The sequence below is a fragment of the Miniopterus schreibersii genome, assembly GCF_964146895.1.
Source record: "Miniopterus schreibersii genome assembly, chromosome: 12".
NCBI lineage: Eukaryota > Metazoa > Chordata > Mammalia > Chiroptera > Miniopteridae > Miniopterus > Miniopterus schreibersii.
The window spans coordinates 67284140-67301697 of NC_138112.1; the positions used below are offsets into that span (position 1 = coordinate 67284140).

Consider the following 17558-nt stretch of genomic DNA (forward strand, 5'->3'; position numbering starts at 1 on the left):
AAGTAATTCCCAGAGATGGTAAAATTTCTGTGTTCTACATATTGCCCTACCTTAAAGGCAACTTTAGCTGCGGGCTTTAGAGAAATCTCTGCCCCTTCTTTAACACCTTGCTGACTGGCTGTTTTGAGCCAGAACTTGCTCCTGTGGCCAGCTACTTTTATCAGCAAGGTGTTTAAAATTTAGTTAATGAAAGTGCGGACACTAGTTAACTGGTGGCGGGTCAGCAAGGTGTTACTACCTAGAATCTGAATTAAGGGCCTTGCCTACAAGATTATCAAAGATAACCTCTTTGACCTCTGTGAGGTGGGACAAACCTTTTATCTCTGAACCTCTAGGGCACTGGAGTCTCTCCTGTCTGGGGTTCCCACACAAATGTTAAATTTGGTTATATTCCCTTGTTAAGCTCATGTTTGTTTGATTAGGCCAACCAGAAGAACCTTCAGGGAAGAGGAACATTTATTCCTCCCCTGCTTCTTAGGAGTTACTCAGTACAATAGCTCTAGTTAAGGGCTTGTACCCTGTGGTAGAAGCATGTAGAATGCTTTTTTCCTCTTTTTGAAGTTGAGTTGCCTAGATGTTTGTTAACCACTGTACACTGCAAGGAAAATCAATTCTGCAAATTTTTATTTAGCATGTTGTAATACGCTTGCTTAAAGATTGCTGTTTTAGTAGGATAGAGGTTAAAAAGTCATTGTTTTGTAGTCCAGCTCTGAGGCATTGTCTGCAGAAAAAGACTTAGGCAAAAAGGAGTGTATCTAGCATTTGAACATGTGGGTATCATGGGAAGGAGGTGGCTTTTCTTTTCCTTGCCATAGTCCACCTGTACTCTGGTGTTTTCTGGAGGTCCTGGTGTTCCTTCTGCCCGAGAGGACTATGCAAAGGGGAGGCTGTTTGGGGACTCCTGTTTAGAAAGAAGTTAGAGCCATAGAAGTAGACAATGACTTAAAGAATAGGCCCAGGGAGTCCTTTTGACATGTGCAAAGAAACGTCGTGGATTACAAGTGAATAGCCTTCATTTGGTCAAAATTAACTTTATTTTTCAGCTTTACTCCATCAGGATGTGGTAACAAGATTGGCGTGTACAAAAAGGGTACTGACATTGGGCTTAGTTAAAGAAAAGGCCTCTGACAAAGTGGTAGGAGATGAAAGTAACAAAGACAAACACAGAAGTCGGGAGTTTTTCAAAAGTGAGTTTAAATGTTAGTTCTGCCACAATCTGTGACCGGAGGTGACTTGTCCTATCTAAGCCTATTTTCTCAGCTATCATTAGATTTGAGATCACTCATGTAGTAGTATGAGCCTTTTGTCACCTGTGTGTCTCTTATTGGCCATGTGAGAACACACTGGTCCAGGCTAAGGAGAAAAGGCCACATGTTTGAGGTGCTCTGAAGATCTGGACTTGGCTCAATAAGCTTCGCTGGGTTTGCTCAGCCTGGGCCCAAAGCCAGATAGATAGCTTATCAAGATGGTGACACAACACCCCAACCTTAGGTGGCAGGGAACAGAGGGATGGAGAAGGATCAGCACCTACTCTGCAGTGAGGAAGCCAGTGAAAACAGAACTCTTCAATTGTGCTTCTAATTTAAACCAGGTTCTGCCCAAATGAAAAAGATCTGAACTCTTCTGCAACCTGTTCTCCCCCATCTTTTTTTTTCTTTTTTTTTTAATTTTAATTTTTCTGTTTTGACAAGCCTCGTAAGTAATCATGATACCCTTTTCCATAGGTGGTCCCTCTTACAAGTCCCTTCTCAACATGCCTTAAGACCTTTATCTCCCAAAACTAAATGCAAACTCTCCCAGAGCTCTGCTTTGTCCTTCTAGTTTGAGGTTCCCTCCTCCCAGTGTCCCAGATACTCAATATGCTTACAGTAGATGCTGTTGAACAGGCCAACAATCCTCTCACCTGGACTGAACAGCCATGGGTGTGGGAGGGAACAGGGTGTGAATGCTGATGACAAGCCCTGGGTTAAGGTGAAACTCCTGGGGCACGTTCCTGTGTTTGCTCTCTAGAGATCAGTTAAATTGTTTTTATCTTTTAAAAAACAGATTTTAAAAAATGCATTTCAATATTAGACTGATGAGAGGTTATCCTAAATTCCTACCTGGTCTCCAGCAAAGAAAGATACTTGAACAGAGTTGACAGAGTAAGATGCCTAATGACAGCAACAGATGATCACTTCTGTTTTTAATCTTCCTATTTCTAGTTTAGAACTATGAAGCTATTACATTTAACCCCATTGCTCCTGCTCAAAAGTAATGCTGTAAATTATGTTAAAATTTTTTATAGCCCTTACATTCTCCATGATCAAACTTGTGTTTTCCTCATGACTGGTAATTCAGTATCTCCCAGCCTGGTCACTTGTGCTCACTGACTGCTATTGTTTTAAATTTGGAATTATAGGTAGGGAAGCACAGAGGAACCATTAGGAGCCCCCATTCGTTTCTAAGGAGGAGAAAATTAAGTTGCCCCTTCTGCTCACTTGTTCATGGAGCAAGACTTGGACTCCCTGTCTTAGGACTGTTTTGCTCCTTAGGTGCTGGTTAGAAGAGATGAATCAAAGCTGAAGGGAGTTTTAATGGTCAGCAACCCTGCTAGCCATTTTGGCAAGACCTAGGACCTAATGCTCCCTTGGTACTCCGGATAGAACATGGGACCAACATCAGTAGTGACAGGATCCTCCAGAGCCAGATGTCTTCAGTCCCACAGTCCTGGCCTTTGTCCTGCCTAGTTCTAAAAGTGGAGAAATTGCTTCTGGAGCCTGAGGCAAAAGAAGGTCACAGCCCTAAAGTGAGCCAAGCTCCCAGGCACTGTGTTATGCCAAGCCTCACGATTTAAGCAGTAATGCTCTTTCTAAATCTTGCTCCAAGGGTTCAGGGGCTCTATCTCCCTCAAGCTTGAAAACGTCTGAGGTTTGCAAGCAAGGGTGGGGAAGCAGACCAGGAAAATTAGCTCACCCCTTTCCTGGGTGGAATTTTACTGCTAAATCTCCTGATTTCTGGGCTCAGTTGGTCCTCCCTATTCTTCTAACACCTTCCTGACTCCCTTTCTGCTCACCAACCATCTGCATCTGACACACTAGAAAAAAGAAACAAAACTCACATCCCTGTCCCAACAGTTCCATCCTTTCTTCCAGGGGGCTTGCTTGTTCCCCCACCCTTTTTGGGTCATAAATCTGCCTGGAAGATAAAGGGGAGAGGTTTGAGCCAGAGCCTTTTCTCCTCAAACCAACCCGTTCTGAATATTAGAATTGTAGTGGCATTGTCCCTCAAGTTCCCTTCTGCTTTGGCTCCAGAGGCTCCTCTTCCAGATGGGGGGCTGTTGTTATTGATGAAGATAGGCATCTAGCCAGAGTTGCCCTGACTCCTTCAGTGAGCTGTAGGGATAAGATGGGAGCAAGCAGTGAGGGAGACAGGGACAGACTGAGCCCCAAAGCCAAACCACCCACCAGAAATGTAGTGGAGAAGCTCTTAGAGAGGTTTGGAAGCCTATCTCCATGACATAAGGCCCCCTTCCATGTGGACGCTCTCTTCCCCTTTGAGAAAAAGCTTGGGCCATGGCACCGAGAGCAAAGAACTGACCTGGCCACAAGACCGATAGAGTGCCCTGCTTTTGCCTCGGTGACTTTAATTCTATTGGGGAAACCTTCCTATGGCTCCAACCCCACACTTGGACAACCCCACTGCCCCGCCCTCTTCCCTCCCCACCAGCCATCTTCCCAGGCTCAGATACTCACTGAACAATGTCTGCGAAGGCTGAGAGAAGGGGCTTGGACTGGTACTCTATGCCATGCTTGGCACACAGCGACTGCACCAGGGGAGCCACTTTGTGGTAATTGTGTCGAGGCATCGTGGGGAAAAGACTTCAGGGAGAACAGGACAGTCAGCAGCTTACTCTGCTCCCACCGCCCCCAACACATGTGGACCCTGACCAAGATCCTGCTCCCCAGGTCTCCCTACTTACTGGTGTTCAATCTGGAAGTTGAGATGTCCACTGAACCAATCATTGAAGGGGGACTTGTGGACATTGCATGTTGCCTGGAGCTGGAGGAAAAGGAGAGGAGGAGAGCATGGCTCTGAGTACCAGATGCAAAGACCAGTCCAGCCGTCTCCAGGTAAAACTGTCAGAGGAGGGGCTGTGAGACTGTCCCTGGTCATTCCCTTCTCTACATGGTAGCAAGGAAAGCTTCAGGCTAATGAGCCAATGCTGTTGGGAACTTCTGTTGCTACTGCACCACGCCCCACACACACAACCCCCTGCCCTGCGTCTCTGCACACCCACCCTTTTTCTTAGTTGTGTCATGCCTAGGTCTTCCAAGTGACCATCCCTTACCTGGGTGGAGACCCAGTCCCTGTTCCGGTCGTAATCAATGTGCATGGGGATATGGTTCATCTGTGTCACCCACACAAACCAGTTGCTTTCCAGAAACCTAGGGGTATAACACAAACAAAAACAGTACAAGCAGAGCCCAGAGTTCTCCCTCTCCCTCAGATAACTGCTCCAGCCTGGCCACCTTCCTGGGCCAACACCTGGAAGGAACACCTGCTGCTACCCAAAGCCCCAGCACAGCCCCCAGACCAGACTGGTTACTCCCAAACATCTTTTCTTTGCCAATCCCTACTCCCCCCATCTAATACTACCTGACCATGAAGAAAAGGCCCAGGAGGCCCTTCACTCCCAACAACGGCACGTAAGTGAGGGAGATGCGGATGTAGAAGGTGATCATCCAGGCCAAGTCCTGCAGTGAGGGGCAGAGCATTATAACTAGCACGAAGCACCTCTTCCTCTTCCTCTTCCTCTCACTTCACATATTTCTTTGCATGGTGTGGCCACTCCCGGGTACCTACACTGGAACACTCAGTCACCGTCAGATTCCCTCCCAGGTGCCCAATCCTGAAATATCTAGTACCACTTCTTCCTTCCATTCCTAGTGGCACCCCCAGCCTTCCTTGCCTGTTTCCTTCATGGGTGCCATGGCCTACAGAGTCTCTCTGCCTCCAGCTCCTCCCAACCCATCTAAGTCCTTCAACCCTTCATCATGCTGCCAAATAAATCTCCCAGCACTGTGGATGAGTCTGTGCCAGTACCCTATCAAATCTCCGGTCGCTTTTCTGCACCAGACTCTTCCCCTGACACTTGAGTCCTCCACAAAATGTCCAGTGGAAAATCTGCCCCTCACTTCCCAGCTTCTCTGCTCAGAGTCCACCCTCCCTCCACCCCACCTGTCTGTCCTCCAAAGCCAGTTGGAAATATGACGTTTTATAAAGCCTTTTCTGATGCCTCTCATCCAGCTGTTTATCACCAGGCCCCTTCTGGAATCTCAGAACCTTCTGCCTAAACCTCTTTGGTGTCAACCACATCCTGCTTCATCAGAAGTTTCCTAGGAGTTGGTGCTGTTTCTTACTCGTCCTGCCCCTGGCTTTATGCCTAGCACAAGAACTTCAGGAGATACTGCTGAATGAAATAGGGCATTGGGAGTCAGGTTGCCGGCTGAGCCCAAATCATCCCACCTAGAAATAAGGAAGATCTATACCTGGTTCTATTACTTTGCTCTAAATTAGGCCTGGAGTAAATCTCAGTGGGACTTCCCCTGGAGAACTCCTTTCCTTCCCTCAGGGTACTGGAGACAAAGGATGTGGGACTCTTGGGCCATGGATACTCACCACCCACTTCTTCCGCTGGATAACAAAATAGAAAATATACCACTGGAAGTAGAGAGGCAGCAAGGCTGGGGGCCCAACTGGGGAGGAAATGGAGACGGAGGAGTTGTGAGCAGCATGCGGGTCACTAATGAGCTAGCTGGTGCTGGAGGGATGGCCTCTGCCATCTCTTCCTGTTGCCTCTCCAGCTGCCTTGGCACTCCTCAACCCAGTGGAGCCATCAGGCACTAAAGGTGGACGCCAGGAGGGTGGGAGTGGGAGTGGGAATCTTTTCCAGTGGAAGAGGGCAGCTAGGGAAATTCAAGCTCTATACATGGAACTTCTCTGCTCCCGTGCCTTTAAAAGGTGACAGCTAACACTCCCCAAGTTGTCCTGCTGCTGACCCTATGCCTGTCCTTGCAATCACCTGCCCTGTGTTCTAGCTGCTCCACCATGCAGGTGAAGGGACAGGAGCAGGAAAGTGTGTGCAAGTGTGTGTTAGGGGATGGGGGGGCCCTGGTGATGCCTCATGGGCTAAAAGCTCACTTCCTTGGACATGGGAAATGAGCTTGTGCCTCTCAACCCAAAGCTCCAGAGGTCAGCTGTGAAAAAGGGCAGAAGGGCTCCTCTTAACCCTGGGAGTTGAAGACGTTGATGGCATCCACTGTGCTGTCCCATCTCCTCTTATGCATCCCTTCTCCGCAAACCCCTGCATTACCATGCCTACCCATGGCTCCTTTATTCTGAGGTGTTGTGCATTCTAACATTCTTTGTTCTGGACCTTTCTGCTCTACCCTCTACCCTATCCCTCTTTCTCCAGTAGGGAGGGATCGTAATAGGCAGTTAGGATAAATTCCTTTGAACTAAAATGGGATCAATGGAATCATCCCCTTCCTTCCTGTAAAAATTTGAATTTTTAAAGGAGTTTTAAAACTCAAAGCATTATGGAGCAGATTTTTAAAGCAGGGAACATATAGCAGTCTTCAGAAAGAGCTTAAGACAACTACAGAAATGTTTTCTCCATTCTCCAACAGCTCCTCCAATCCCTCTTTGGGTCCCAACCCCCCAAGGCTATATCTACAAATCCCTGGGGGTGAGACTACACCCCACTAAGTCACTTTGACTGAGGTCTCTGACAAGTTTCAAGGTGAGGTTTTAATTAGGATGCCCCACCCGACCACTCTTGTGGAAACCAGGGTGGGACTGGAGGAACTAGTTTGCCCCCAGCACAAATGACCTCTCCTTAGCTGAGATGGCAGATTGTTCCCAAGCAGGGAGTAACCTGCTGGGTGTAGTACTTCCTCCAGCCTTCACCTAAAAGGCTATAATCCCTTGGAGAGTCATTTCCTCCTCATATCCCTCCGGTGCCCCCTCCCAAGGGAGTCTCCGGGGTTGAATGGGATCACTCACTCAAGAAGAAGTATTTGTGCTGGTGGTTGTACGGCATGTACCTTTTCTTCTGTTTCCCAAGCTGTGAAGAAAAGCAAACACAGATCAGCACCCCCAGACCGGTCACCAGTCTCTTCCCCCTTTGACCTCAGCTGTTCTCTGCTCAGGAGTTTAGGCCTGCTCCAGGGATGTCAGCTTGTTGATGCTATTGGAAAGCTCCAGCAGGCGCAGTCTTACCTCCAGCACCTGGCACATGAAGCCACGTGTGCCACACCATGGCATGCGCCACACCATGGCATGCAGCTCAACAGCCCATGCTCACATGAGGTGCATACACAAGTGTCTTCAAATCCTCAGGACTCCTCATGTTTATCCAAAGATACCTTTGTCATAAGGTTTCCAGGCCCCTCCACCTTTTCCCCTTCCTTTCTTCCATCTGGTACTTTTCTGACACCAGAGTCTCTATGAACAACCATTTTTGCCCCTACATAAGTCAGTATTTCTTCTACATCCAGCCCCTGTTATTTCCTATCAAAATCTTTTGTTCCCCTGACTTCAACATGAGCTTTATAAAACCCCTTGAAAGCTAAGCAGAGTTTGGCAAATACTTGTAGACAGGGTACCAAAAACAACTTGGCAATGTGAAGATTCTGGCAAGGTTTTTCCCAGTGGGTGGTGGTTATTTTGTAAGCTCAGCTGCTAAAGAGATAGGTTGGGCCTGTCAGGTCAACCAGCCAGCATGGAACCCCTAGCATGAGCTTACAGAAACATGACAGCAAAGCTCTGCTGTCTCACTTGATGGCTCCTTCTGCTCCTCCTGCCCCACTTAGTTCTGGCAACCAGACAACTACAGGGCAGAGGAACTCTATCCAGAGCAAAATGCCTGTCATTCTTCTTTCATATGTCCACTACCTGTTTTGACAGGTCATTTATTGAGTTTATTCTGTGCAAGGCACTTCAACCAAATGGCGAATCCTTTCTCTATTAACTGATTTAGTCATTCAACAAGTATTTATTGAGCACCTACTATGTGCCAGGCACTGTTCTAGGTACTGAGGATACAGAGGTAAACTACAAAGTTCCTATCCTCATGGAATTTGTAATCTGCCAGGAAGCTGGTAATAAATCTTTAAACAGGGCTCAAGGTAGTTATAGATTAAAAATAAGAAAATGTAACAGAAAGTGAGGGAGGTGGTGTTTTGGCTGGGGTGGTCAGATATGGCCTCCCTGAGGTGCTGACCTCTGAACTGAGAACTGAATGATGAGGAGCCAGCAATGTAAAAATTCAGAGAAGCATTTACAGCAGAGAGAACAGCCAGTACTAAGGCTTGAGATATTCAAGGGACAGAAATAAGGTCAGTGTGACTGGGAACAGTAGACAAAATGGAGAATAGTTGAAAAGGCCAGAAAACTAGGGATGGCCAAATCATGCCAGACCTTAGAAAGCCCTGGTAAGCCCATGGTAAGGAGTTTGGATTTTATTCCAATGGAGATGGGAAGCCACTGGGGGGCTTTCAATGGTTGTGCCATGATCTGCTTTGTGCTTTAAAAGGCTCTCTGGCTGGCAGTGAGAAAATGAACTGTAGGGGCAGGTATAGTCGTAGGGAGACCAGTGAGGAGGCTGGAACAATGATCTAGACCCTAAATGGACAACACCTGGGAAGGGGAAGCAGTGGAACTGGAGAAGTCGACGGATTTGAGGTGTTTTTAGAAGCATTATTAACACAGCTTGCTGATGTGGGGATGAAGATCATCCCACCCTAAGCAACATTAACTGAGAGGGGAAACTAGAAGAGGAGCATCTCTTATTTGCTGGGTGGGTGGGGCAGAACTCGTTTCCTAATTTGGAACAGTTATAAGGGAGCCCTGTCCACTGTTGCCTCCTTGAATGGCAATCACATGCCACTGTAACCCTAATAACTGCCCCATTGTGCTTTGAATGTCAGAAGCCAGAAGAGTTATATTTAGGAGGAAGTGTCCCCTGTACCTCTTGTCCTCTAAGAGAATTGGGAGGCACTGAGGTGGATCAGCACAGGGATCAATGCCCAGGTAAACTATACCCAGAGGGGATGAACCAAGCCCCAAGCAGCCTGGAGCCCAGGCATTTACTAACATACTAACTGGCAGCCTATCTTCAACCTCATAACTAGGCCAAAAAAAGGGGGGGCTATTTTTGGTCCCAGATCATTCTCTATTTTTAGTGTTTAAGGACAGAAATTTTCTAAAACCCTAGTGCCAAGAAGCAATACAGGCAGTAGTGTGAGAAGGTTCCCTTCCACTTAGACTCCCATTTTTTTTAACTGTCTACAGTGACACAGAAGTGCTACCAAGAGCTCCATGCTCTGCCCAATAAATAACCCACAATGCTCTCAAAGTAGCCACCTGAGCCGGGTGGGGGCCAGGGCTGGTTCATCATCCACACAATGTTGACTAGAACACAGTGTTGGGCATGTAGCAAACCAAATAGGTAACTGTTTAGGAGGTGGGAAAATTAGGACATTACGGACAGGTGAAACACAAGCTTCATGCTAGGGGCTCCTAGTGCCAGGACAGCCAGTGCTGCCAAAGCCTTTGCACAGAGTTCTTCTCATGGCCAGAGGGGAGAGGAGAGTCAGGCCACCTTGAACTCATGCCTGGAACTGAAATGTGTTTAACAATTCTTGGCAGGCTGAAATACCATAAAGTGGTGGAAGGAGACCTGGCAGAACTCTGATTGCAGCTTAGAGCCTCAGGACAAAGGCTTTTACATTCACTTCTTTGTTTAAATCTCACCCAAGGATATTTTTTTAATGGATTTTTAGAAAGAGGAATGGAGAGAGAGAGAGAAACATTGATTAGTTGCCTCCTATACGCACCCCAATTGGGGAATGAACCCTCAACCTCTTGGCATACAGGACAATCCTCCAACTAAGTCACCCAATCAGGGCTATATTAACTCTTCACAGAACTCTGCTGACCATTCAAAGCCTTCTGTTTCATTATGCTCACTAAAAGCTCACCAGATCTCTACCCTAAGGCACTCTTCCTTTAGCAGCTGCGTTATGATTTTTGCTCACAACCTCAGATGACAACTCAAACCCAACACTGACACCCTGGAAGTGAGACTGGGATCAGGTGGGTGGGAAGAATTACTTGGTGAATGAATGTTCCAGGCACTGGGTGTCAAAGAAGAGTAAGACAGTCAAGCCCTTGATGGGGAAGACTGTGACACAGTAGGACATCAAAGGGTAAGAGAGAGGAATAGTGTGTGGGGCAGAGGGATGGCTGCCTGGGGGAGGAATGTCAAAAAAGCACCTGACAAGGTCCATCGATCACCTTCAAGGAGGAGCCCTTTGGTTCCTTAGCAGCATGTGGTACCTTTATACAATAACTATTTTGCTGATTTGAACTCACTAGGGAGGACAGGTGATTCTGTCCTGGGCAGCCCGTTTACTGCCTGTTGCCTCACAACTTCCAAACAGCCAGGTAGCCAGCCCCCAATGTCTTCCCCCCACTGACAGCATTGTGAACATTTCCCCCAAATGTTCTGGCAGATTTCCATTCTCCAAGACCTTTCCACTGATACCTCTGCTCACCTCCACAGAGAGGATCTTCCCCAAGGCAAAAAAGAAGGGGTGCATGTTGATGTCTGGGTCTTTGCGGAAGCAGTTAGGCTTGGCATGGTGCTGGAAGTGCATGTGGTTCCACCAACTGGCAGGGGCCCCCTACAGAAAACCGAGGACATGAGTATGAAAGCCTGGTGGCCCCTTTCCCCCCAGGTAGTCCTTCATTAGCCAGGGTTTCAGAAAGCCCCTCCCAATCCCACTGACCTTCAGGTGGCCAATCACAAAATGATGTAGCAGGTGGTTCCACGTAGAGGTGCTGAAGACAGACAGGTGCCCAAAGTCATGCTGCAGCCAGCCAGCCTGGGCCTGGATGAGAAAGGTTAGTGCTGAGAGCAGCCCACCAGCCCAGTGTCCCTCTCACTGACCTCAGCAGCTGCTTCAGCCTCTCGACCTCACCCATCTAGGCCTATGATAATTGCAGTACCCTAACTGAGTATATCAGGAAAGGAGTTGGGAAGTCTGGCCCTAACTCTGGCTCTGGCACTAATTCACGTGAAAATTGGGTCAAAGCACTTTCCCTTCCCTGTCTGTTTCCCTAGCTCTGAAGATTTGTGACTTACAATGGACTAAACATCAGACCACAGGAAAGGACAGAAAGTAACAAACTCAGAGGCTTGGCAGATGGATTCAGACAGCTAAATATTAGAACCCAGGCATTATTGGCATGTTGGGCGGTCTTGTGGTGGGGAGGAAGCCAAGCTTTGCTGATAAACCAGAATCCTGTTTCTTGGCACACTTGAAGAAATGTGAAGTTTCAGAGGAGAAATTCCACAGGAAGAAGGGAACCCTGGGAGAAGCATCTGGAGAGGCAGTGAGAGAAATGAATGTGTACAAGTGGCTAGTGAGCAGGCAAAAGCCACAAACAATGGGATGTATGTTCTCTTTTTGCACCAGCTCTCCCACATGTCCTCAGCTCTGCCCATCAGAGGGGAGGGCATCTTGGCCTCCTGAGGGATACAAAGAGCTTTCCCTAGGGATGCTGTGCTCTTGACAAGCCAAGGTGTCTCACCTGAACTGCGCTGAGCAGCAGTGCACAAAGGAGGAAGGGCACAAAGGATGTCCCAAAGACCCATAGTGTGAGCCAGGCAGCAACATCCAGTAGCAGGATGTGTAGCAGGTACAGCAGGAAGAAGACATGGTTGGCCTTCATGAGCCCCATCTGTTCCACTGTGGCCCGCAGCTCCCGGAACTCATCGGTCAGCTCTTTCTGAGAAAGAGTAAAGAGGGAGAAGTTGTTATTCCCTCCAGCTGCAAAATGACACTGCTAGTGAGCAGGGCCCGCTTGTGCTCAGGGACATCCCACCGAGGTAGCAGTGGAAGTCCACTGAGGTAGCAGTAGGAAGTCCACAGTCCTACATAAAAATACCACAAGATTGAGGAAGGATGGCAGGGGGAGGTGCTATGGGATCATGCCCAAGAGCACATGGTCATTGGAAGTTAGACTTTTCAAGACCCTGCTCTGCCCTTTACTAACAGTATGATCCTTGGCCACGTTGCTTAACTTCTCTGAGCCTCAGTATTCTCACCTGTAAATGTTTGAGGATTATATGAGATTATGCTTGGCACCCAGTACGTGCTCAAGATAGGTCTCATGATGATGATTATGGTAATGGTGGTGGCCTTGTGAGAACTATGGATTCCAAAGCCCCACACCCTTAGACCTGTGACCCAGTGACTATACAGAAGAATCAGAACTCCCAAGAACCACTGACTGTAGTTACCTGTGATCCTGTCTAGGCCTTCCTTCTACCCCCTGCCCCTCAACAACCACAGGGTCCCCAAACAGCAAACAGGGTCTCACATTCTTAGTGGGCTCAAAGCTGGGCTGTTCCGGAGACAGTTCTCCAATCAAGAGAGAGTTCATGTACTTCCTCACAAGGCCCTTGTTGATGTGAAATGCCACAAAGGGATCCTGCAAGGATGGAGAGAAGGCAAAACAGTGAGAAAGCCAGCCCAGGCCCCCTGGTCTCTTGGAGGGCTCCCACCAAAGGTAATCCTCCTGATCCAGCAAGAGGTTGTACTGAAGTTCAAACAGACACCACTTGCCTCCAGCCAGCTGCCCTTTGAGGGTGCTCAGACCTTTTCTAGGTTTCCACAGCTCAGGATCACCCAGCATTTGTAGTCTAGTAAGAAAGGTACCACACCAACCAATAGGAAGCACAGGTGGAGGGACCACTGAAAGACCTCCCTGGGCTGGCCTTTCCTCTGGGCATTTCTAGGGACAACTTTTACGCATGAATTTAGGTATTGGTGAGAAACATAAGGGATGTGTGGGGCTGGGAGAATTCTCTTTTTCTATGGAACTTGAGCCCCTCTGTGCCAGCATTCTCAATAAAATGTGATGAGGCTCCCCCTATCAGAACTGGGGAACTTCTGCATTTCTCCTCCTTCCCCCAGCATGCTGTTCCGGGTGGCCTTCCGTATTTCCCTGGCACTTTGACCACACCCTGCTCCAGGGCTGCTAATTTTGATTATTCGAAGTGGGGTCCCTGATGGTAAGAGCCTTCGCTCGGTCCAGAGGCCCCAGGCCCGTGGGGAATCTGCCAGAGAGGTGGGAACCGGGGTGGAGCCGGCGGCCAGTGGCACCACACAGCCGGACCAATCGCTGTCCCAGCCGAGGCTGCTAGAGCTTCGAATCACTCGGCCTGAGGTCCTAGCTTTAAAGTCGGCTCCTTCTGCGCAGGCGCGGGTCCGGCCTTGGCCTAGGGCCAAGGTCTGAGCTCCAGCATAGTCGCTCCGGGTGACGAGCGCGAGCTCTGGCGTCGTCCCCCAGGCCCGCCGCGAAGGAAAGGCGGGCCCTCACCTTGAAAGGCCTGCGCTCCCCTGCGACATAACGGAAACCCTGATGGCCCGAAGCGCGCTTCGTGATGGCAAGGGCAGAGGGTGGGGACAGCGGAAGAGGTCAAGCTGCTGGGCACAGGATGGAAGGATGTCGGGGAAGGGCAGGCAGGAGGCGAAGCGAACGCTCCAACCTCTGGGTCCCAAGGGGTGATCCCTAGCTTTCCAACCCAGCAGGGAGGCGCCAGGTGCTTTAGCTCGACAGCCAGGTGGTCTAGAAAGGGAAGCAGAAGGACCGGGGCGGGGGCGCGCTGACCACGCTGGGCGGCCGGAGGGAAGGAAGGTTGCGACTACCGCTGGGAATACAAAAAGCTGTCCGCTGCAGCGATTAGCTGGGGACCGCGCTGGCCTGAAGCGCCCCCCTCCCCCGCCTTCAGCACGCCACTCCCATTCTCCCCGGTGCGCGAGCAGCCGCTAGCCCTCTCGGGCCGGATCGGCTCCCTTCCCCACCCTCCCGCCTTCACCCCGTGCGGGGGTTCCCGAGACAGCAGGCGCCAGATGGCTTCCCTCCTCAGCCCTTTCCCCGAGGGTGGGTCCCGCTCCTGCTTCCGCTCGCGAGTGCAGGCCAGCACCCTCAGTCCAGACGCGGCGGCGCTCCCCTCCCAAGCACCGCCGACCCCTCTGCCACAGACCTCTCCCCTCCCTCGGCCGTGGCAGCACCGCTGTCCCAGCGCCCTGCAACCCCGATCTCCTCCCTCCGAGCCCTGCTCAGGACCGGCCCACGCCTTTAGACCGCAGACCCGCGGCCACAGCCGGAACGCACGCGGGGCCGCGCGGCCCCTTTGTGTGTGTGCGCTGTCGGCCTCCATCCCTCTCCCGACTCATTTTCACAGCCTCTCCGGCGCTTGCATTTCGTTTTCCACAGCACACCCAATCCCTGGGCAACAGGTATGCTCGGGCACCTCCGCTTTCCCCCCCGAATTAGTTGGTTCGGCTGTGGGCGCCAAACTTCCTGTGTCGCGCACCGAGCCTCCGGCCGCGGCCGCCGGGCCCCGCCTCCTCCCCTGTGCCCGTCGGGCATCGCTCACCGTAGCATCCTGCCCGGCGTAATGGCTGATAACCCGGGAGCCCCCGGGGTGCCGGCGGGTGAACTCGCTGATGTTGTACACCTTCCTCTCAATCACCAGCCACCGCTCCTTGTCGCGCCCGGAGCGCTGTGCCACTTCGTCCCAGGTGAAGTAGCGCGGGGTCTGCCCCTGGGCTGGGGTCTCAGGGGCCATCCTGGCCTGGCGATGTCGCGCGCCCGCAGGACAGGAGAGACCAGGCGCGCGCTCAGGGCCCGCGGGTAGCGCGCGTCGACCTCGCGCGTTCGGAGAGCCGTCCGCTGGCGCGCGTCCGGAGCCTGCCCCCTGCGCGCGGGGTGTTCAGCCCCCGCGGCCGGATCCGCCGGGACCCGCGGCGCGCGCTCCCAGGAGTCGAGCCGCGTGGCGAGGGGAGCGAGCCTCCGCCTTGCCGGGAGGGCGGGCAGCTGCAGGCCCGGAGCGGGCGCCGCCGCGCGCCCCCTCGCGGGCTCCGCACCCGGGGCGCTGCTGGATCCACTTCCCGACTCGGCTTTCGCTTCCAGGAGGCGCCGCGGGCCGGATAAGGGTTCCGACGGAGGCTCCTTGGTGCGGGGCCCGCTAGCGGAGGACCGCGACTCGGAGTGCGCGGGCGGCTCTGCGCCCTATAGGAGTTGGCGCGGCCCGCGGCCGGGGGCGGGGCGGCGAGGGAGGCGGTCGGTCTGGCGTGTGAGGTATCGTGGTGAGGTGGGTGGAGAGGAGCTCTCCTGCACCCGAGGTTGTCCGTCCCGGGGCTGAGGCTGACCCAGGGGCATCATCCTTAGCTGTGAACCGGTGTCCAGACGGAGACCCTCCCGCGTGCGCCTGATAAACTCCTGCCTATCTCGGCACGCTGCTCCACCTGTTGTGCGGCCTGAAGCAACGCTCTGAGAACCGTTGGTAATTATCTTGTGAACGGCATAATCATGGTCTGTTGGGTGGTGGTGGGGGCGAGTGTTAATACTTTGCCAATACTGCTTTTAATGCTCATATAACATTTAAAATGCCCCTCAATTTTTGTAATCCTGTTTGCCTCTTTTGTTGGTTTTTATTTTTGTTGTTTTTAAATCAACTGGCATCCTTAAATAAAAAGAAGTGAGGGGGACTTCTAGAAAGTCCCGTGTGAAAAGCCTAGGTCTTCAAGCTTGAGGTATCTACTCCATCCTGGAGGCAGCTGGACTGTAGGAGGCCTTTAAGTATAGAGGTCTGGGGCTCAGCCTTCTGGGCTTTAGGAAGCAGGAGGAAAGCACCCAGAGGCTGGGGGCACCAGCCAAGTAGCTGTTGCAATATGAGGAGAACCAGAGTTTATGGGCTACATTTCATTTATTCAACAAACATTTTAGTGCCAGGCAGCTATTCTTAGTGTTTTGCAAACATTAACACATTTAAATCTCGTGGCAACCCTATAAGGTAGGAACTATTGTTAACCTCACTTACAGAGGGAGACTGAGCCACTGAGAGGCTATTTTGTCACACAGCTAGTGAGTGGCAGGCTGATTAGAACTGGCCTGTGCTCTTGTGCTCTGACCCCTATACTCTGCTGTGTCTCCTCTGATTACACTAGCATTGGGGCACTTTGATGGGACTCTGAAGACAAGGGAAAGGAAGCAGAGCCTATCCCATGCACTGAACTAAGTCTGAGCCCCTAAGAGTCGGGGTGATATAGAACAGACTGGGAGAAATATGGCTAGATTTCTGGTAAAGGACTTTAATCCATTCAATCCAGATCCTTCACTTTATAGATAAGAAAATTGGAGAAGGGACTTCCCAAGTCCCTGTGGGGAAGCTCATGTGACCTGGCTTCCAATTAAGCTGCAAGGCCACTATACCTTACTCAGGAAAAATGGTTCATGCAGCTGTTCCTCTGTACAGCCAACTTTCCTTAAAAAACTAAACTAAACTAAAAAAACCTTGCCCAGCAACTCAACAGTGTGTAACAAGAGCTACAAAATTATTTGTACTCTTTGATCAAGTAATTTCACCCTTGGGAAAGTAGGGGTCAGGAGACTGCAAAGATGTTTGTAGCAAACTTAATAGCAAAAACTAGAAAGGACTAATTCCTGACAATAAGAAAATCATCAAGCTCACTGGGAGATGTTAGCATACTGAGGAATTACAGAGGGATTAAAGAGAACCAGGATGTGAACTGTATTGTAGGTAGGAAATACTTTGCAGTGAAAAAGGCAGAACCCAAAGTAGCATAGACTCAGAAATTACAATTATGTAAGAATCCCATGGGTACTAAATAACAGAAGAGTCTGACATGATGAGACATTTCATAGTTTTAACATTCTTAAGTTTATTTTTCTGTAAAGTTGCTTAATCTTGTTAAAAAGTAAAAGACCTTCCTTAAACCATTATTCCTGTAGTGAAGGTATTGTGGGCTAGGAGCTCACTTATACTTCTAGTGGGAATGTAAATTGATTGACCTTTCTGGAAAAATAGTTTGGCGACTTTATTTAGAACCTTAAAAATGTTCCAAATAATTTCACGTTTAGGGATATAGTCTAAGGAGATCCTTTTGGACAAATATCTTTAAACAAAATATTCATTGAAGCAGTATGCAGACATTAAAAATAATGTGATGAAATTTTAATGGCTGAGGAGACGATCAAAATATTGTCAACTGAGGATATTTTCTATTGCTTTTCAGAGAGAGTAGAAGAGAGAGAGAGAGAGAGAGAGAGAGGGAGAAGGGAGAGAATGGGAGAGAAAGAGAAAGAAACATTGATGTGAGAGAGACACATCCATTGGTTGCCTCCTTCACGTGCCCCAACCAGGGCGGGGATGGAACAGGGATGGAGCCTGTGACCTACGCACATGCCCTTGGCCGAAATTGAACCTGGGACCCTTCAGTCCAGAGGCTGACATTCCAACCACCGAACCAAACAGGCCAGGGCGTGGGTTCACATTTTGATCTGTTTTGACAAGGGACATAATAGTCCAAGGACATAAAAGTCAACAGGTGTAGGAGGAAGAATAGTGGTGGTGCTCAGTGCCTACTGCAGCCTTCCTTGGATTGACGGCGCCTCAGGCCACTAAAGATCAAAGC

General features: G+C 50.1%; 2 protein-coding genes across 2 annotated transcripts in view; one reads left to right on the plus strand and one right to left on the minus strand.

Moving 5' to 3' along the window:
* Positions 1–1015: 1015 nt before the first annotated feature.
* On the minus strand, positions 1016–15151 carry FADS1 (fatty acid desaturase 1). Its single transcript, XM_081155567.1, has 12 exons — positions 14498–15151; positions 12433–12543; positions 11641–11838; positions 10836–10937; positions 10602–10730; positions 7048–7108; positions 5662–5738; positions 4639–4736; positions 4331–4427; positions 3962–4041; positions 3735–3860; positions 1016–3374 (listed from the first exon to the last, which is right to left on the minus strand). Exons 1-12 carry the CDS (start codon positions 14687–14689, stop codon positions 3323–3325), a joined length of 1323 nt encoding a protein of 440 aa, XP_081011693.1. The 5' UTR covers positions 14690–15151; the 3' UTR covers positions 1016–3322.
* Positions 14564–17558, plus strand: part of FADS2 (fatty acid desaturase 2) — a 72999-nt gene continuing 70004 nt past the window's right edge. Inside the window, exons 1-2 of the mRNA XM_081155566.1 lie at positions 14564–14642; positions 15292–15406. The gene's annotated coding sequence lies outside the window, so the exon portion shown is untranslated. The remainder of the gene's footprint in view (positions 14643–15291; positions 15407–17558) is intronic.

Excerpts from the sequence above, each read along its gene's own strand:
- FADS1 (XM_081155567.1), bottom strand. The coding sequence starts at position 14,689 with ATGGCCCCTGAGACCCCAGCCCAGGGGCAGACCCCGCGCTACTTCACC. Across the intron at positions 10,938-11,640 it reads TGCTGCTCAGCGCAGTTCAG|GCCCAGGCTGGCTGGCTGCA; the intron begins GTGAGACACCTT and ends TTTCTCATCCAG. Across the intron at positions 3,375-3,734 it reads GCCTTCGCAGACATTGTTCA|CTCACTGAAGGAGTCAGGGC; the intron begins GTGAGTATCTGA and ends TTATCCCTACAG.